General features: G+C 37.2%; 1 protein-coding gene across 1 annotated transcript in view; it reads left to right on the top strand.

Annotated features, from left to right (window-relative positions):
- The window catches only part of LOC145984317 (cilia- and flagella-associated protein 43), a 100,824-nt gene that overhangs the window by 44,488 nt on the left and 36,646 nt on the right, over positions 1 to 19,690 (top strand). The window contains exon 15 of the mRNA XM_083117976.1: positions 13,256 to 13,523. Coding sequence (XP_082974102.1) covers positions 13,256 to 13,523 — 268 coding nt within the window. The remainder of the gene's footprint in view (positions 1 to 13,255; positions 13,524 to 19,690) is intronic.

Below are 19,690 nucleotides of genomic sequence, written 5' to 3'. Positions count from 1 at the left end.
GCCCTCGGGAATTTCTCGGAAAGTATGACCCCCTCAGATTGATGAGGTTACACTTACAAAAGGCACTTCTGTGAGATTGTTGTCCATAAACTTGTTAAAAATATGCCCCTCTTGCCTACACTTAAAACTAGGCCACCCACACCCATACACACCCACCTACACCCACCCACACCCACCCACACATATTTACTTCCGGTCCACTTCCGGTCCACTTCCGGTCCACTTCCGGTTTACTTCTGGTTTACTTCCGGTTTACTTCCGGTTTACTTCCGGTCCACTTCCGGTTTGAGTTCAATTGGATACCAGGCTCAAATTGTTTATCTAATATTAAAACAATGTAATTCTTCTAGAATTGCTCTGTGACTCTCTCATTTCTTACATCATAAACATATGATTTTTCACCTATGAGAATAACACTACAAATGGTGTCATCAGGTAATGCCTCGTGGAATTCACAGATAATTTTAATGTTTGTCCTGTCATTCACCACAACTTGTTTCCTTTTTGAAGTGTTGATGACAAACATGGGTCTCCGTGCCTTGAATTCATCTGGTGTGTAATACATGTCAGTATTGCCTGTAGTGACCCTCTTGAAAGCCGAAAATGCCTCATATAATTTGAGGAAATCATCCTTGGAAATGTCTAAATTGTAATTTTCTCTAGGGAATACCTCATTTCTGCCATTTTTAAGATATATGTTCTTGATGTTGCAGTTATCAAATTTGCTTGAATTTTTTTCCTGATTATTGTGTCTTCCAGTCTGAAACAGCACCACCACAAAATCAGGCATGTCATATTGTATGCTGGAAAATGAATTTGTGGCATCAAATTCATAATAAGTACCAGTGGCAACCTTCTGTACGCATTGATATGTATAAAATTGCAGAGGAATGTGTGGATTTTTTAGGATATCAGCTTTGTATTTAAGAGCATAGCTGGCCTCATATTCAACAACCGGGATTCTTAACTCCATAGTCTGAATAATGCACTTGCCCTCATCAGGTAGGGTATTGGGCAGAGCTTCCCCTGTAGGGTTTATTGCACTGTACCTCATCAAAGCATTGTTATCATTGGCAGCTCTTCTAAATGTAATTCTTAACCCACCCTTCCACATGATATCTTTGTAATCTGAGAAGAATCCTGGCAACAGGCGCATGGGGAACAGCACTGTGTGGCTCTTGGATAATATCTTATCACCAGCTTCAAATCCGCCTATTTTGTAGTATGAAGCCTCGGTTTTGGATAATTTTAATGTGGCCAAAGCTGTGGAGGTAATGCCGGGATAATCTATTCTGTTTATAACAACGCCATGCTTTCTGATCTCAATTTCAGAGAACAGATGCGGCACAAAATTGTCCACCAATCTTATATTTGAATTTGCCGGATAATCTGTTCCATCCAGCTTTACAACATCAAATTTGATGTATAGATCTGCTCTGTGGGGGTGTATAAAGCCGTCCCCTACATCAAGATCAACCTCAATTTCTGTGTTGGGTTGATTTAAATTTGCAAATGTCCTCCTGTTTGGGGGGAATGATTGTAGCTCATAACTCTCAATATTTTCCATTGTATGTATTTTTATTTAAATGTTAATCTCTATGATTGCAGTTGTTGTGGCTCCAGCAAAATCAACTAATTCTTCTTTTTCATTAGTGACCATCAATTCAATATAATCTATTCTGTTATGGCACACAGGAAAATATAATGTTGGGGATGGATTGTAGATGATTGGCTCCATGAATTCGGAATTAGGTTTGAATGTTGCAATGATGCCGGTTTGTTTGTGAGTGCCTATGCCATTTGATTTGGTGATCATACCCTCAGCCACATTACAGTGAATATTCAGAGTCTCTATGGCTAAGAATTTAGGTATATTCATAGCAGTGTGTTTGATGCCTGCTTCAAGTTTTGTGTTGTTCTCAAAGCCTAACAGCTCTCCTATAGTACCCAGATCCACTGTTTCTGTAGCAGATACAATCTCTACTCTGTGAGTGACAGAATTTTGACTTAACACTACACCTCTGGGTAATTGAGCATTTAGAGTGGACAGATTATACTGCCCTGGAGTGATGACAATTTTTTGATCCCCTACTGCAATTGTGTTGTTGTGGTGTGTAATATTAGGGATCAGGTACATGCCGTAAAATGCTCTGAGAGCTATTGTTTTGGGATACACTATGTCATCATGCAATTTGAGTTTCAATATTGAATTTTGGCTGGTGAGATGGAATACCCCCATGATGTTTCAGATACCACAAGGCTTTTTGAAAATTTTCAATTGATGGTTTATTTATTTGAGACATATATCTGAGAACAGATAAACACAAATGTCCACAATTAACATCTTTGAAGTTTTGAACACGGGCATTATTGTAATAAAGATTAGGTGATTTTAGATATTTTATTAAATTTTCAGGTGGAACACCTCCAAATGAATCAAATACAAATGCCTCATTGTTTAAATATTTAAGATAACAGATCCAGTGAGTGCCCTGATTTTTGTACTTATCCAAATTAACAATGCCACACTCTTTGTTGAGTGGTTGTTCCGGTAAAGAATCAGACATGTACACACCCCTAAAATGTTTGATGCCCAGTGGCTTGATTAAAGCTTCAATATCTTGGTTTGTAAGCGGCTCTTGTTTTTTTTAAACTTATTCATGGCTCTCTTAACACCTTTGCCTTTTTTCTCCATGGCCAGGTTATGGCGCTTCTGCTCATCTAATTCTGCCCTATTCTTCTTGGCATCTATTACTGTTTTTGCTATGGCAGCTGATCCCCCAGCCAAGCTCCCCACAGCCCCGAGAGCAGCTAAGATGGCAGGGATGGTAAATATGAAACCCCCTACATGTGATTTTTTTCTTGATTGCTGTAATTTTTTTAATTGGGGGGTACTAAGCAACAATTTCATACCATGCCCCTTGGCAATACAAGAGCTTTTTTTCTTGCGCTGCTTTTTGGTTAAAAGACTGTCAATAGTTTTAAGAGATTTGAGACCTGCATAAGGTATTTGATACATAACACCCTTGGCCTTCATCCTATGTTTATTATATACATGTTCACAACCCCCACCCCAGTTTTTGTTTGGTGTTCATAGCTATGGTGGTTCCCAATGCTGCTATTTTTTCACTTAAAGAAGCATCTTTGCTTACAAATCTACCAAATGCGGCCTCTTCTAATTTCTTGTCTGCAACATGTCTCTTGTCAAGATCAGAATGTGTGTTGTATGCTATGTCATGGTCTCTACAAGCAGCATCTAAAGGATTAACACCCGGATCACCTCTGTTTAATCTATGGTCCAATTTTGTGCCTGGACCACAATACTGATAGCCTGGAATGTGTAGTTCAAATGGCAGCTTGTTTATAATGTCATTAACCAGGCCCCGACCCTCAGAGATATTCCAAAATTTAGGTGGTAGAGTATTAATAATTTTTATAAGATATCCAATCCCCTTAGTGTCATTCACTATAAAATTAGACAATTTTGTGCTTATCATGTCCATAATTCCAACCTTTTCATTGTAAAAATTGTTGTTGCCAGCATTTTCCTCCCCAGCTATCACCAATAACCTATCTACAAGTTTCCTGACATCATCAACCCACACAAATTCTTTAGGCAGGGTGTTGTATTGTTTGATTCCACTGCCAGTCTTGATCTGTGACCATATGGGCTTGATTAAATTGTTGTATTTTGCTCCACTGCTAGACTTGACTCTTTTTTGTGTGGGATCATTGTTCTGGTATAGAGCATCTGATTTTATTAATATTTCTTTGTAATAATCATAATCTTGATCTGTATAGCTGCCAGGCCTTTTCCTAGTCATCAGTTCCCACAACCCAGGTGTGCCGGGGTACTTAACAAAAGCACCTTTTTCTCCGAGACGAGATTCTGAATATACAATAAGATCATCTCCCATAAAAGTTACTCTGAAATTACCAATTCTGTGTATGATACTGCCATCAAGCTCTGTGTCAGCATATAAGCCAAACACCTCATCTTTGTTGTCTTTAGGTGTGGTTAAATATTTTTGAGCAAGAAGACCCAATTCAATAGGATCCTGAGTAGCTTCAATTCTTCTAGGAGCAACAGGACTAGGTGTATGAATACTGGAAAGTGGGGTGAATGGATAATCTAATATGTTCCTAGCAGCTACAGGTACAAGCTCTGTGATCAAATTTTGATTTTGCTCTGTAACAGTTTTGATATTCTTACCTAAATTATTAATAGCATCAATTACAGGCTGTTCTGTTTGTTTGTGTTTTTCATAAATTCCACGGTTCTCTGATTTCCATCCCTTAAATCTTTTTACAAGATAATCTCTTAACTTAAGATCATCAATGATTGGTCGTTTCATGGTTGTTTATTTATGTCTCAACGTCTAGAAAATCGTTGATTTTACTTCTGTATTTGCCACTATTGGGTGTTCTTGTCATATCAATTGTGACAAACCCATAACTGTCCTGGTTCCAGCACCTACTGCAAAACTTGGAAAAATCATTGTAGCTCAAGTCCCCACCTACATATTCATCATGTATGTGTTTGAGGTTGGTATGATCTTGATGAAACACACATATAAAATTGCTGTTGTCTCGGATCAGCTGCTTGGGTATTTTAGAAAAAGTCTGTGCCAGGTAGAAGCAATCTATGTTTTTGTGTCGGCCCTGTGTAAAAAAATTTCTAACCTTGTTTTGATTATCCAGTATAATATCATCAAACACAACAACAGAATTATCGAGACATTCATGAAGTGGCTTAACATCTGGTTCAAAAGTGGCTATATCCAATCCATCATATAGCTTCATCAGCTGCTGATATTTTAATTGTTCCAAGCTCTTAGAGAAAACATACAAGTGCCTGTTTTTCCAGTCTAACCAGTTGGGTGCCAATAAAAAATTATCAACCATTAGTGTAGTTTTACCACAAGCAGATGGCCCAACAATAAGACACCTAATATTATCAGGCAGCAAGTTGCCATTTCTCTTATTCTGCTGTTCAGGTTCTGGCAGCCTTTTTATAACATCCCAGGTGCTCATATTATCACTTTGTCTGCATCGATCCAGCTGTTTTCCGGATGACCCAGCCATTTGACAAGTAACTTGTTGCCTTTTCTGCGGATGATTTTTTCTATGAGATATGTGTCAGGCTGTTTAGTTTTGCTGAGCTCTTGTTCATAGAACCTGCCTTTGAGAATTTCTCCTCGGTGATCTTTTATTATATATGTGTTAAGGGTCCCGGGTTTAACTTGAACCACTGTAAATAATTCGGTGCTCCAGTTTCTTGTAAAGCCTCTTTTGAATAAGTGCTTATATTTGCTGATTCTTACTTGATCGCCCACCCTGTATTTGGCCCTTCTTGTTGTTGGCTGGTATCTAGGATAATAAACAGTGCTGATCAATTTTTGCTCATCAGATGAAGTTACTTCAGAGGGTTTCATGTTGATTGTGGAATGGACAGAATTGTTATATTTATGTAGAAGTTCTGGAAGAATATTAATCCATTTATAATTACCTTGGAGGGTAAATTGTTTATACATAAGATTTTTTAAGGTTCTGTTGAATCTCTCTACAATTGAGGCCTTGAGATCACTGTAACTCGAATAATGTTGTATTGACCGGCTTTTAATAAATTGTTGGAACACAGAATTATAAAATTCTTTGCCATTATCTGTTTGCAAATAGCGCGGTGATCTTCCTGAATGATTGATGATTGTCCTGATGGCTTCTGTAACACATTTTCCAGTCTTGAATTTGAGTGGCACAGCCCAGGCAAATTTTGAAAATGTATCTATCACAGTGAGTAGATACTTGTAGCCCTTGTTGATTTTGTCTAAGTTTTTCAACTGTCCACTTGACAACTCAATCAAGTCGCTCTGCCATAAATCATCTATGCCTTTTGTGACTACTGGGAGTCTCTTAAAATTATGTCTGGCCTGTCTGTGTAATTCATCAACAATAATTTGTCTAGACATAATATGAAAACAAGAATATTGCAACTATGGGGTGTTCAGCAGCTGATACTGCAGGATTTTCTAAATATAATTTGTCCCCTATTTGTATTTTAAATTCCAAAGTGCCATCATCTTCAGCATAGGCTGTTTCTAATGTATTGGGGTCTGTAAAATCCTCTAACTCTACACTGGTGATTTTTGGTTTGTTGTCAGCATTTGTTATTGATAAGGTGGGGTAGTGGTGTGCCTGTGGCTGATGCCAATATTTGATCTTGATTGGTCTCAGTGTGCCCCCAACAAAAAACTGGTAATAAAATTGTGCAGGGGACAGCATATATATTTTGCCTCCTGGTGTAAATGGTGAATCATATTCTTTGTTGGGGATGCTGTACAATTCAAGAATTACTGTATGTTTTGGATTCTCGATTATGCCTGTTATTTCTTTTTCTGCTGTAAGCAATCTGCTTGTTACAGATTCAAGGTGCTCATTGATGGTCCTAACAACATCATCATGGCCTGGCTTGATTTTTATGTCCACAACAAGTTTCTTGTATTGTTGCACAATCTCTTGAAGCTGGGTGGCAAAAACAGACAAAGCATTTGCTTGATTGGATTCCATGGTCCCTAGCTGTTGCTTGATATTAGCTACAATTTGTTGCAAATTTTCAACAACCGCCAATTTTGAATTTTGAGCAGTAAGATCATGGACCTGTCTTCTGATATCCTCAAACAAGGCATGCAGTTCATTAATATGTTGATTGGTTGGTAGAGTGGCAACTGTCTGAGTGAGATGTTTGATCTCTGCTTGGATATTCTTGATATCTTCTGATTTCAATATGCGATTCACTGCCCTCTTAATATTTTTAAGTTCCTGTGATGTGGGAAGATTTGATACTGTATTTTGCAAAAATTCAAGTGCCAATTTTACATTGTTTAATTCAGAAGCATCAGCCACATTTTGCATAGCATTTTGGAGCAGGGCTATATCTGCCTGAGTGGGTGTTGATTGTTGTAAAATTTCAAGCTTTGTTTGGATATCATCGATCAAGTGATGAAAATGAGATAGTTCAGATTCAGTGTTGAGGTTTTCAAGCTTTGTGATCTGGTGCTGGACACTGACAAGGGTATCTACAATTCCAGGCAATCGGGATTCTAGTACATTCGCCAAATCACTTTGCACTGCTGCTATTGTACCTTCAAGATGGGTTATGGAACTTTGAATTTTTCCAAAATCTTCATATGTTTCAAGTTGCAGCTTGATGTTTGCAACACTCCGAGTTATTGCATTCAAAGCATCAGAAGATGGCAAGTTGTTCATAAAATTTTCAAGTGTCTCAATTTTTTCTTTAACCTCGGCTATGACATTGTTCAGGGGGTCCAGATTAGGTATCTGGAGTGACTGAATCTGTTCTTTTAGAGTGGAAATCACTAGATCAAAATCTTCTTGTGATTTTATGCTTTTGACAATTGTTTGGAGCTGTGCCTGGACATTATTTATTTGCTCTTCCAATTGTTGTTTCAATTGCTCAGAATTGGTGGCCTGGGTCTTAAATTTGGCTTGAAGAGCTGCTACAGCTTCTTCTAAACTTTGAAAATTATCTAATGTGGCCAAATCAGTATATTTCTGAAGCAATAATTTGAGTTCAGAATCAATTTTAAGAAGAGGGTCCATGCATTGTGATTGCAAATTTGTAATTTCTAATTGAAGACTGGCATTGAGTGTGGTCTGTAAAGCTTGTAAATCACTTCTTAATTTCTTGACTCTGACATCAAGCATCAGAATCTCATCACTGTGATCTTCATGTCTTGTATGGCCAAATATATCATTAGGCATTTTTGTTTTAGTGGTTATTTATTATAGAGTATCTGATTCTTAATTCTATAAAAAAGGGTATAAGCTTGTCATAGGATCCAGGGACCTCAATATATAAGCAGTCACCAGCAGAAACAGTATATACAGTGCCAGAAATCATGTTTGAGTGCTTGATTCTATAAATATTTCTCCCCACTGAAATCTTAACATCACCCTCGGGGGTTGTAATAAATTGTAATTGACCACCTACAGGTAATTGGTAATGATTTAAATTATTGTTAAATATGTACAATATTTTACCTGTTTCATCATCATTATCTGTAAGTATGCTGTTCAGATGAATAATTAACAAGCCACTCAGTTTAGACAGCATATCAGGAGAGGCTTGTGGTGTTGGCAGCTCCATAATAGCCTGTTTTTTGAACCCAAATAAGTTCATAGGCATGTTTATTTATTTCAAATCATGCTCTGTAATTGGGCATTGTTTGCCATTTTTCAAATCACAATGCCCCCATGGTAGAGTATGTATGCCACATGATAAAATGCATCTCTTATCATCATGTGGGTCCAGAGCCACTTTTCTTACAATATTGCTAGTCAGCAAGTGATCCTCACTCTGAATTCTGGATTCTGATGTTTTGATTGAATTCTGGGATTTGAGGCAATTTTTATAATCTTCAAATTGGAGATTTTTTCAACAGTTACTCTGCCAATGCCCTTGGCCTTTTTGGCAACAGCACCACTACATGTTTTAAAAGTGTACATCTTGGCACTTAACCCAGCAAATTTCACAATAACATCACCAAGTGTCTCATCTTTTAACTTGCCAGGCACCTTTTTGTTGTGGGGTTGAATTATTGTATGTTCACTGGTATCAAAGTATTGAAACAATTCAGGCTGGGACATATCTTGATAAACATCTTCTGTTTGAATATCAAGAATAAAACTATCCGTGTCCATGTACAATAATTTTACACGATCACCATAAAAAGGTTTCAGCACATTATAATATAATATTAACATATGTAATTTGGCCAATTCCAATATCACAGCCCCTACATAAATAGGTTTATCAAATTTGATCTTTGTTTTCATCATGTTGAAAAGTGCCATGTGATCATCATAAATTCTTCTATAATTGAAGTTGGGCTTTGCAACCAATTTTTTGCTCAGGCTGGGGTCAGTAATTATTTTAACATCGGTATGTTTTCTGACATTTTCAATAGTTTTGCCATACACTGAATTCACCATCAATTTAAACAAGCCCTTATCAAATTGGCTTTTTGCAGATGTTCGAAGCTCCGTATTTGTATCAATGTATGGTTTCAACCATCTTGAGTGCCTGAACCTCAAAACTTTTCCAATTTTGGTTACTTGGACACCATGTTTCATCAGGAACTGAAGATTTTTGTAATATATGACATAGCCTTGTTTTGGCTCCAGAGTCATCATGAGCTTCTTCTGTTTAGAGCCAGGTGAGCACTGAACCTCAGGAATTGGGGGCAGATCAGAAAATTTATTGTGCAAATCATCAGGAATTATCAGATCAACCTCTAAGAAGAGGCCATATTCACTGTCATCAAAGTCCTGAAGATCCTCAATATTGAAATCTTCAACCCACTCAAGCCCTGCATATGGCAGTTTATCCATCATGGCATGACCATAGAGGCTGTTTGCATCTACATACAGTATAAAATTTGATGGCCGTGCTGGATCATAATCAGGCATATATTTATTATTTGCTCTGGCATATCTCTGAGAACATTGCACCATCCCTCCTCTTATACCTTTCTCCATAAACAGATACTTATCTTGATCGTGGATCAGATCCAATTGCATTTTGGTGTTGAAAAACATTGCGGCCCATGCTAGGCCCGGGGCACTGTAAAAATACACTGGGTCCAGTTTATAATTTTGCATGGAAGATTTTCTGAATGCTTGCAATATATCAGCTAAGAGGGTCACATCAAGTTTTAAATATGCCATGTGATAATCACCAAATGTCTGGCATTTTAATTTGTTCCACATCAAGTGGGCATGGTGATAATCTTCATCAGTGATTCCAGATCCTCTGATTCTGCTGTAAAACTCTTCTTGTGGTGGCAGGGAACACTCATCAAATTTAGAAAAATCTGTAACATAGTCATATGGATATACACCCTTCCGCCTAATTAATTTCAGGTCCTGATTTGGAAACAATGCACGTGTGATTTTGAATTTATCATCAGATAATTGATTTACCAGTGTAGCCAGGCTAGCAGATAAAATTCTGTAAGAATCAAGAAATCTTATGTGAATAGGAACACCATTAACTTTAATTATCTTGCTAATAGATATATATTTCTCATCATTTTCAGCTAAAATATTTAAATTCTGCTTCTCAAACCCCTCGTACCTGATCAGATGATGGAAATCATAATTGGATGCTCCATGGCAAAATATGGGGATAAATCTTGGTCTCTTGATCTGAATATTACAGCTATTACACAGGGCCTGTTTATATCGACCATCTGTATGTGAATGGTGATGTACCTTGATATTTGTATCTGAAAATTCAGAATCACATACCGGGCATTTTTTTGCATTGTTGAAATCTTCAATCTGTTCCTCTGTTAAAGGCAACATAGGCTTTGATATTAATAAGATGTTAGATGCTATGTCACGGCACTCATTTTCTATTCTATGTGCAAATATTTTGATGGCATTTGGTCCAATGTATAAGTATGGCTCACTAGCTATGCCATCCCGTATAACTATATAACAAAAGCTAGAAGGTTCATGTAGCTGGTATGGTGTAGTTGCAGATTCTTCAGGATCTGGATTGCAGAATGCAAGAGGTTTGAGGTTCGATTCGAAATCACAGACAATATATGCTGGGTGTTCCAACAAGGCTTCAAATTTTTTGAATTTGCAATTTTCACTTGGATTGGGCATCACCATATGAACAGGTTTATGGTTTCCACAGTATTTCAGATGCTCAATTAACTTGTTTTTGGCAATTTCTGCACTCTCTTCACGAACCCCCTTCACCATTTTTTGACCATAAAATACAGATAAACATCTTCTGCACAACTTGAATATTGTATGAGTTTTGTCTAGTTGTGTTCTCACTAAAGCTTGAAGATTATGTATCAGAGTGTAATGATATGTGCCATCCCCTTCAATTAAGAGCAGATCAATCGGAATAGCAGATTCATCATCAATTGTACTGATTCTGAGAGGTGCTATCGGGCAATTGCCAGTGGAACAAATAAATACATTAATAGATAATTGTTTGCCATTGATGTGCCTGGCCCTTTTTTCAAATTTATCAATATTCTGAACAGACATTGGATATTCTAAACCCTCCATTACATCGTCAAAAAGATGTTCATGTTGTTTGTAATAACTTATTCTCTCTGGATGCCTTGAAACTGGATACAAAGCAGCTAATATACACCACAAAAAGCATTTCTGGTCGGTATTTTCTATATTGACCACAGCTCTTCTGTTTTTGATATTAGCAGGTAATGGCAGATATGTAGATCCTTGTAATGGCCTGAATTCAGAAATATTAACATATAACTTGTGTGGAGAGCCGCATAGGCTCCATCCAGACTCTTTTGATGCAAATTCAGAGTGTTTAGTATTCAGTTGATCTATCAACCTGCTTATTATTTTGTCCGAATTTGCATTTGAATATACAGGTACAGTTTCTGTTATGTGGGGCTGTGTAAATTTTGTGCCGTTTGGTTTCTTATATTGTGCAAACAATTTAAGGGACAGTTTATAAGATCCATTTTGTGCATTAAGAATTGCCTGCAGATTAGGATTTATACTGTTCAAAAAATTCTTAATGCCACATCTTGGCTCTGATACAAACCGGTGATCCCTTAATTGGCCGTTAAAACTGCTACGGATAGGTGCATGGCGTGGCTGCTTTGCAGGTCCGGCATTAACAGGTGCTTCGTGCTTTCTTTTCAGACCAGAAGTGGATGGTTGTGTTGATGATTGTGCAGAGCAAGTATCTTTATGTGTATATGTGAAGTATTGCATGCTGTATTTTCTATTGCATTTGGGGCAAATTTTTGTGGGAGTTTTGTATTTGTCCGGATTACAAATTTTTTGGTGCTTGGCCCAATTAGGGCTGGATATATTCTTATTGCATTGATTACAATGTTTTTGATTCGGCATTTTTGTTGTTGTTTATTATATACAATTTCCTGGGATTCAAATCAAAACTTTATACTGAATAAAAATATCAGTTGGGTTCAGCACTGTGCTTTGTGTGTGTGTATATGTGTGTATGTGTGTATACACTTAATATTTTTGGCTTTGGTATTTATATACAATTTCTTGGGATTCAAATCAAAACTCTATGCTGGATAAAAAATATCAGCTGGGTTCAGCACTGTGCTTTGTGTGTGTGTGTATGTGTGTATGTATATGTGTGTGTATGTGTGTGTGTGTATGTGTGTGTGTGTGTGTATGTGTATGTGTGTGTGTGTATGTGTGTATGTATATGTGTGTGTATGTGTGTATGTGTGTATACACTTAATATTTTTGGCTTTGGTATTTATATACAATTTCTTGGGATTCAAATGAAAATTCTATGCTGGATAAAAATATCAGTTGGGTTCAACACTGTGCTTTGTGTGTGTGTGTATGTGTGTATACACTTAATATTTTTGGCATTGGTATTTATATACAATTTCTTGGGGTTCAAATCAAAACTCTATGCTGGATAAAAAAAGCAGAAATAGGCCACAACTTGGCCACAAGTGGACCGGAAGTAGCCAAACCGGAAGTGGACCGGAAGTAAATATGTGTGGGTGGGTGTGGGTGGGTGTGGGTGTGTGTAGGTGTGTGTAGGTGGGTGTGTATGGGTATGGGTATCTGAGGGGGTTCATACTTTCTGAGGGGGGTCATACTTTCTCATGGAATCCATGAGGGCTTTTTTACAAAAATCTTGGATTAGACGGGGTTCCACACTTGAGCAAAAAGCTCATATGCTCATGTTGAGCTTGTTTTAAGTGTAAGCAAATCTGCTGGAGGGGGCTCATACTTTCGTGGGTTTATAGTACAGTCAATACCACTACTCAGGTGAGACAGATAAAACACTTGCACTTTACTTGATAAGAATTTTATTTTAATTTCTGTGAATTTTTAAATGATGAAAATAAATTATTTAATGCAAAGAGAGGAAGTAATTGATCTTCGAATATCCTAGTGGACTTGAGGGTAAATGTAACAGTTATAGGAGAAATTAATTTCTTGGTTGTTTCTTGGTGTCACGGTTAGGACACAACACAAAACAAAAGTAAATCAAAAAATTAAAAACAAACAAACAATATGTAAATTATGATTAATACTTGAATTTCTATCCAAATGACAATTTCAGATTGTTGACTTGCAAGATAGAATACAATTAAAACATTGCATTGCATTGCATTGCTACACTTTGGCATGCAAGGTCCCATTGAATTTTGAAAAATGTGTTGTTGTTGCTTTATAGCGAAACTAACTTGGAAGAAGAGGTCGAAGGAGGCGAAGCAGCAATAAAGACAGTGGAAGTAAAAGTAGAGGTGCACGAGGAGGAAGATGAGGAAGTAGAAGAGGAAGAGGAAGAAAAAGAAGAAGAGGAGGCTGAAGATGATAAAAACAAAAGATATGAAATGTTTGGCTCAATCAGTTATTACTTTGTGGAACTATCCCGTCTTCACCATAATCAATTTGAACTTACATCTTTTCTGAATGCATACCACGAATCTGTTCTCCTGAGAGTAAGTGTGGGGTATTTTTTAATTTGTTTATTTTATGGTGATCACCAGAAATTTTTGTGGGGGGGGGAGGCCACTGAGAAAACTTGAATAGTACAAATAATAACAGTAATTCTTATTATCATGATAATGATTATAGTCAACAACCATTTTGCAACATCAAAGGTAACATGTGTTCTTAACTAATTTGGTTGATTGATTGATTGATTTAATTTATTTTACTTCGCGTTTTGTGCCTCTAGGCTAATTTGCGAAGATGGGGATGAGTGATGAAATGATGAAATTGATGAATGGACATTCACAAACAACCAAGCCCGACTGGGATTCGAACCCGGGACCCTTGGCGTCGCAGCGCGATGTGCTAACCACTCGGCCACAGGGTCGGGCTTAACTAATTCGGATGTGCTGATTTCAGATCTGCAACTGAAATTTTTGTATCACGTAACATTTCAGAGATACACGTTATGTCATATCTGGTATAACGTGGATACGTTATTTACATTCAGATTCCAATTTATATGATTTTGGGCAACAATGAAAATAAATTTTGCAATAATGTATAAACAAACACACTTATAAAAAGATTTGTTTCTTTTTCTGGCTGTTTCCATTGTTGACGTTCAAAAAGGATGCTTCTCCCTCCCCCAGAATGAGTTACTGATAAGATAAGGGAGAATGCTCTACAGACTGAAGGGAGTGTGATTTAATGAGTTCAGTATTATGTGCTTTGAGGTAGAGAAGTTGTGTTGAAGTTACTTGGGTGATACTGCAATGCAGAAAAACCGACGTGGTTGTGTAAATTTACCAAACAATTTCTGCTATGTGTGCAGGCAGTACACTTTAAAAAGTCAACGCCGAATGTTGACAGAAACGTTGAAATCAGCGTATTATAGCTACTTCGGGTGCAATGTTGGTGATCAAGACAAAGTGTGGGCTCCCCATGTGTGCTGTGTGACTTGTTATTCAACTCTTGTGAGGTGGTTTCGTGGAGACAAAACCAGTACTATGGCATTTGCGGTGCCAATCGTTTGGCGTGAACTGAGTAGCCATGCTGAGGACTGTTACTTCTGCCTAATAAGCATAGCGGGACATTCTAAACGAACAAAATCCAGTATTGTGTACCCCAATATTCCTTCCACTATGAGACCCATACCACATGGACCTGAACTCCCAATCCCTAGCCCACCCTCACATTTAGAGGAATCTTTTGCAGAAGAAGAAGAGCCACCCTTCCCGTACACTTCCATGATCCAAGCTATTTTCCGCAACCAGAGATGGAACCACTCCTTGTCGACCAGTCCAGACTGAATGACTTGGTTAGAGATGTGTATCTAACTAAGCAGCAGGCTGAGGTGGTTGGATCTCAGTTTTCAGGCTACTTTGAAATGAAAAATTCCCTCTGTGTATGTACAAATATAGACGGTTTAATGGATAAGCTTGGGTTGGAGCACATTCCAGAGGAATGGAGACTGTTTATAGACTCGTCCAAAAGTAGCCTGAAAGCAGTGTTGTTACACAATGACATCCAAAAACCATCCATACCAGTCGCACATTCTGTTGAGATGAAGGAAACATATGACAGTATGTCTGTCTTGTTAAATATGATTCAATATAATAAGTACTGCTGGCAGATTTGTGGCGATTTAAAGGTCATTGCCATATTAATGGGACTCCAAGGTGGGTTTACAAAGTATTGTTGTTTCCTTTGCTTGTGGGACAGTAGGGCTACAGAATCGCACTTACCTTACCTTACCAATTGGCTCTACAGCTCTGGGTGAGCTTTGGCCTCCTGCACTATCAGCCTCCAAGCATTTCGGTCCAATATCTTCTCCTTCCATCCATGGACTCCCATTCTTTGTAGATCTTGTACGACACTATCCTGCCATCTTAGTTTGGGTCTGCCTCTTCTTCTTGTGGAGTATATTCTCTCATACATGATTCTTCGCGGCATTTTAGCCTTATTCATACGTTCTATATGACCCATCCAACTAATTCTTCTGGCTTTAATAAATCTTACTATATCCTTTTGGTTTAAGATGGAATTTATCCCTTCATTGTTTCGACTTCTCCAGAAATCTCCATCCTTGATTGGTCCATATATTTTTCTGATTCTTCTTCTTTCAGTTTTCCTTAATTGTTGTTCGTCTTCTACACTCATTGTCCATACCTCAGCACTATAAGTTATTACCGGTCTAATAAGTGTTTTGTAAATCAATAGTTTGGTATATCTGCTAATTAACTTGCTTTTTAGTAATTATATGTTGGCATAATATGCTTTGTTCCCTGCATTTATTCTTTCTCTAATTGCATCGTGCATGTTATTTTGGTCATTTATCGTCATTCCAAGATACTTGAAGTTTGTTACCGCTTCAAATTTCTTGTCATCTATTGCAGCGGCGGCTCGTGACTTTTCAAAGATGCGTGCTACAACTGATGCTGTTTTTCATGTACTTATAATGACCCCTACCCCCCCTGCCCCCACCCACCCATACGTGCCGGCTCTGTGGCCACGAACGTTAAGTGGTCGACTTTTGATCTCGCCATCGAAGTTCCGGGTTGGAGTCTCGGCCCGGGTATGGGTTTTCTTTGTGAATGCCCCTTCATTCATTTCATTATTACAAAGTATTACAAAGAGTACCCATTTGACACCCACAAAGCCATGGTTCAATATCGTACAGTTTTCTATTAAATCGCCTTTTATGCGTAGCGTTCTTACCTCCCTTTGCATTTTGCGATAGATCCAAATCTGGCAACGGCCGTCCTATTAATTCCAACTTTTCTTCAAGTGTTCTTGAAGAGAAAGGTCGTTGCAACAAAGAATCCACCGAATTCATGGTACACTAACACACACACACACACACACACACACTTTCACTTCTAACAACAACAAAACGCTAATCCTTCACAACAATGACCACCCCTTCACACGCCACGCGATTTTAACACAATGAACCGTGCGGAAAATTTTCGGGTCTGGAAACCGGGGAAAAATGACGGTACTCTGTAAGTTTGTTTCTTGACTGTTGAAGTGCTACATGAACACAAGGAAATATATTTCTAGCATTTAAAAACAGGTAATTTAGATAAAATATAAAATTAGAATTTCCTAAACATAAATTACATAGCAGAATCAACTTTCGGAAGCAAAAAAGGGACGGACTATAGTTTCAGAGTTGCAATCTTTACAACTTACCACCGAAATAGATAAAAGGCTAAGGGGTAGTGTCAATTCACGTTCCAACTTTTTTGCAGGTGCTGCTAATGTATACGACATGTTACAAACATTTCATAAGCCTACACTGATAACGTACAGAACGTTAGAAAATGACATTAAGAAACGTTGTACTGACAGAGGCAATAGGTTGTCGTAGACTTTCTTCTTATCCTGAGATGGCACACTTATCGTGCTGAGTCTGCCTGTAGCACGCTAGCAGACGATTTTTCTCGAGCCGAGACCCTATCGCCTGTACGAATCGAGGAGTGGGGGTGTACAGTATTCATGCGCGGAGGGATGAAAAAGGGGCGAAAACGTGCTGTTGAGATTCTAGCACGGTACAGTATTCCTTATAGCCCCAACAGTGCGAGGGAAATACGTGGCGCCGCTGTTAAATGTTGAGGCTCTTAACACGAAAAGTTTCAATTCACTTTAGGGCTTCATTAAACTTCTTGCATCTGTGAGATTTGCTTTTTTTCTTCTTTTCATTTTAACAAATTTAGCAACGTGCTATAGCACGGTAGCACGTATTAAGCAGCCGCCGCTGATCTATTGTAAATTGGTGGTAACGTTTTCCATCTTGCTTTGGAGTCAGCAGTAGGAATTTGGTTTTGTTCATGTTTGTCTGTAGCCCAATTTTATTTGCTTCTTCTAATATCCTGTATGTTCTCTTTAATTCTTCTACTGTTGTGGATATTATAACTACGTCATCGGCATATGGGTTAATTTGGCTGAGTTTCGTAAATATTGTTCCTCTTTTGTCTATTTTGCTTATTATTGCATGTAGTGCTATGTTAAATAAGCATGCAGATAGTCCATCTCCTTGTTTTACACCTGTGTTATATTCTGTTAGTTCACCCATATCGCTCCATATTTTGACTTTAAAATATGTGCGTTGCAGTGTCATGTTTGTTAATCTAATCAATTTATTAGGTATTTGTAGTTCTGCCATAATTTGTATTAATTTATGTCTTTTAATACTATCAAAAGCACTACGAAAGTCTATGAATAACATGTAGAGATTTATATTATGTTCATAATGTTTTTCCATTATAACTCCATTAAGCCTTGTTTCCATGATTATGAAAAACTAAATATGCTGACCAAGGCAGTAATTTATTTTATTATAAAACATAAACTAACGTAACGTTTCAACCTTCTAGCAAGGTCTTCTTCAGACTCTGTATCAAGTACAAAAGACTTTTGTACTTGATACAGAGTCTGAAGAAGACCTTGCTAGAAGGTTGAAACGTTACGTTAGTTTATGTTTTATAATAAAATAAATTACTGCCTTGGTCAGCATATTTAGTTTTTCATTTTCCATTATTTGTCTTATTGTGAATAATTGATCTATTGTGCTTCTTCCTTGTCTAAAGCCTGCTTGGTATTCTCCTATTATGTTTTCTGTTATAGCTGTTAATCTTGTATGTATCATGCTGGTCAGTATTTTGTAAGTTGTATTAAGTAACATGATGCCTCTATAATTACTACATTCTGTTTTGTCACCTTTCTTGTGTATTGGGCACAATATTCCATTATTCCATGCTTCTGGTATGTGTTCTTCTTGCCAGATTTGTTTTATCATTTTGTATATTTCTTCTATCATATTTGGTCCAGAATATTTTAATATTTCTGCTGTTATTTCATCTTCTCCTGGTGATTTATTGTTTTTTAGATTTTTTAATATCTTCTCAACTTCTTCTCTTGTTGGTGTTCCTTCTGTATTTTGTTCATCATTATTTTCTATTTGTTCTTCTCTATATGTTTCATTGTATAATTGTTCTTGGAAGTGTTCTGTCCATCTTTCTAGTACACTTTATTTGTCTCCTATTATCTCCCGTCTCTCCTTTTACATCCTATCTCTTTGGGTTGATATCCTTTATTTATTCTCTTTATTGCTGCATAGTACTTTCTAATCTCTGACTGTTGACTAAGTTGTTCTATTTCTTGGATATTCTTTCTTATCCATTCTTTTTTCTTTTTCTTACATAAATTATTTGCCTGTTGCCTTAGTTCTTTGTATTTGTTACAACTGCTTCTTGTTTCTCTTTGCAGCATCTTCATTCTTGCAACATTTTTTGGTTAATTATTTGCTGACATTCTCCATCAAACCACTCTTTCTTCCTTGATGTTTTCTCTTTGCCTATTACTTCTTCTGCAGCTTCTGTTAACACTTGTTTAATTCTTTTCCACTTCCCTTCTATTGTTTCTTCTTGAGTATTTTGTTGTAACTTATTTTTAATTGCTGTTTGGTAATTCACCTTGTTTTCTTGGTTGTCAAGTTTTGTATAATTCCATTTTGTTCTTCGTATGTTCTGTTTGATTGGGTTATTGCTTAATCTTGCTCTTAGTTTAATTTTTACCAGAAAATGGTCTGAATCACAGTTTGGTCCTCTTTGGCTTATTACATCTATAATTGTTGAGGAGTGTCTCTTATCTATTAATACATGATCTATTTGATTTACTGTTTCATCGTCTGGTGATTTTCATGTGCCCAAATGTATCTTCTTATGTGGAAAGAAGGTGCTTTTAATTACCAACCTATTTCTTATTGCGAATTGTGTTAGAAGTAGGCCATTTTCATTACTGTTTTTGTGTAGGGAATGGTTACCAATTGTGTCTGTGTCACTAATTCTCACTCCTATTTTTGCGTTGTAATCACCTGCAATTATTATGATGTCATATCTTGCTATTTTTTCTATTGTTCTTTCTAGTTGATCATAGAATTGTTCTTTTTCTCGATCTTCTTTTTCATTGGTTGGAGCATGTACCGACAGTATACTAATATTTTGGAATTTACCCATGATTCTTATTTTGCATATCCTCTCATTGATTGGTTTGAATGATAGAACTCTTTCTCTTAGGTTTTTTGTTATTATAAACCCTGTTCCATATTGTCCTGTTTTCTCTTTTGTTCCGCTATAGTATACGCTGTAATCTTTTTTGTCTATTTTAC

The sequence above is a fragment of the Lepisma saccharinum genome, chromosome 1 (assembly GCF_977018435.1).
Source record: "Lepisma saccharinum chromosome 1, izLepSacc3.1, whole genome shotgun sequence".
NCBI lineage: Eukaryota > Metazoa > Arthropoda > Insecta > Zygentoma > Lepismatidae > Lepisma > Lepisma saccharinum.
Note: the sequence above shows the minus strand (reverse complement) of the source record. Positions and strands in the feature narration are given on the sequence as shown.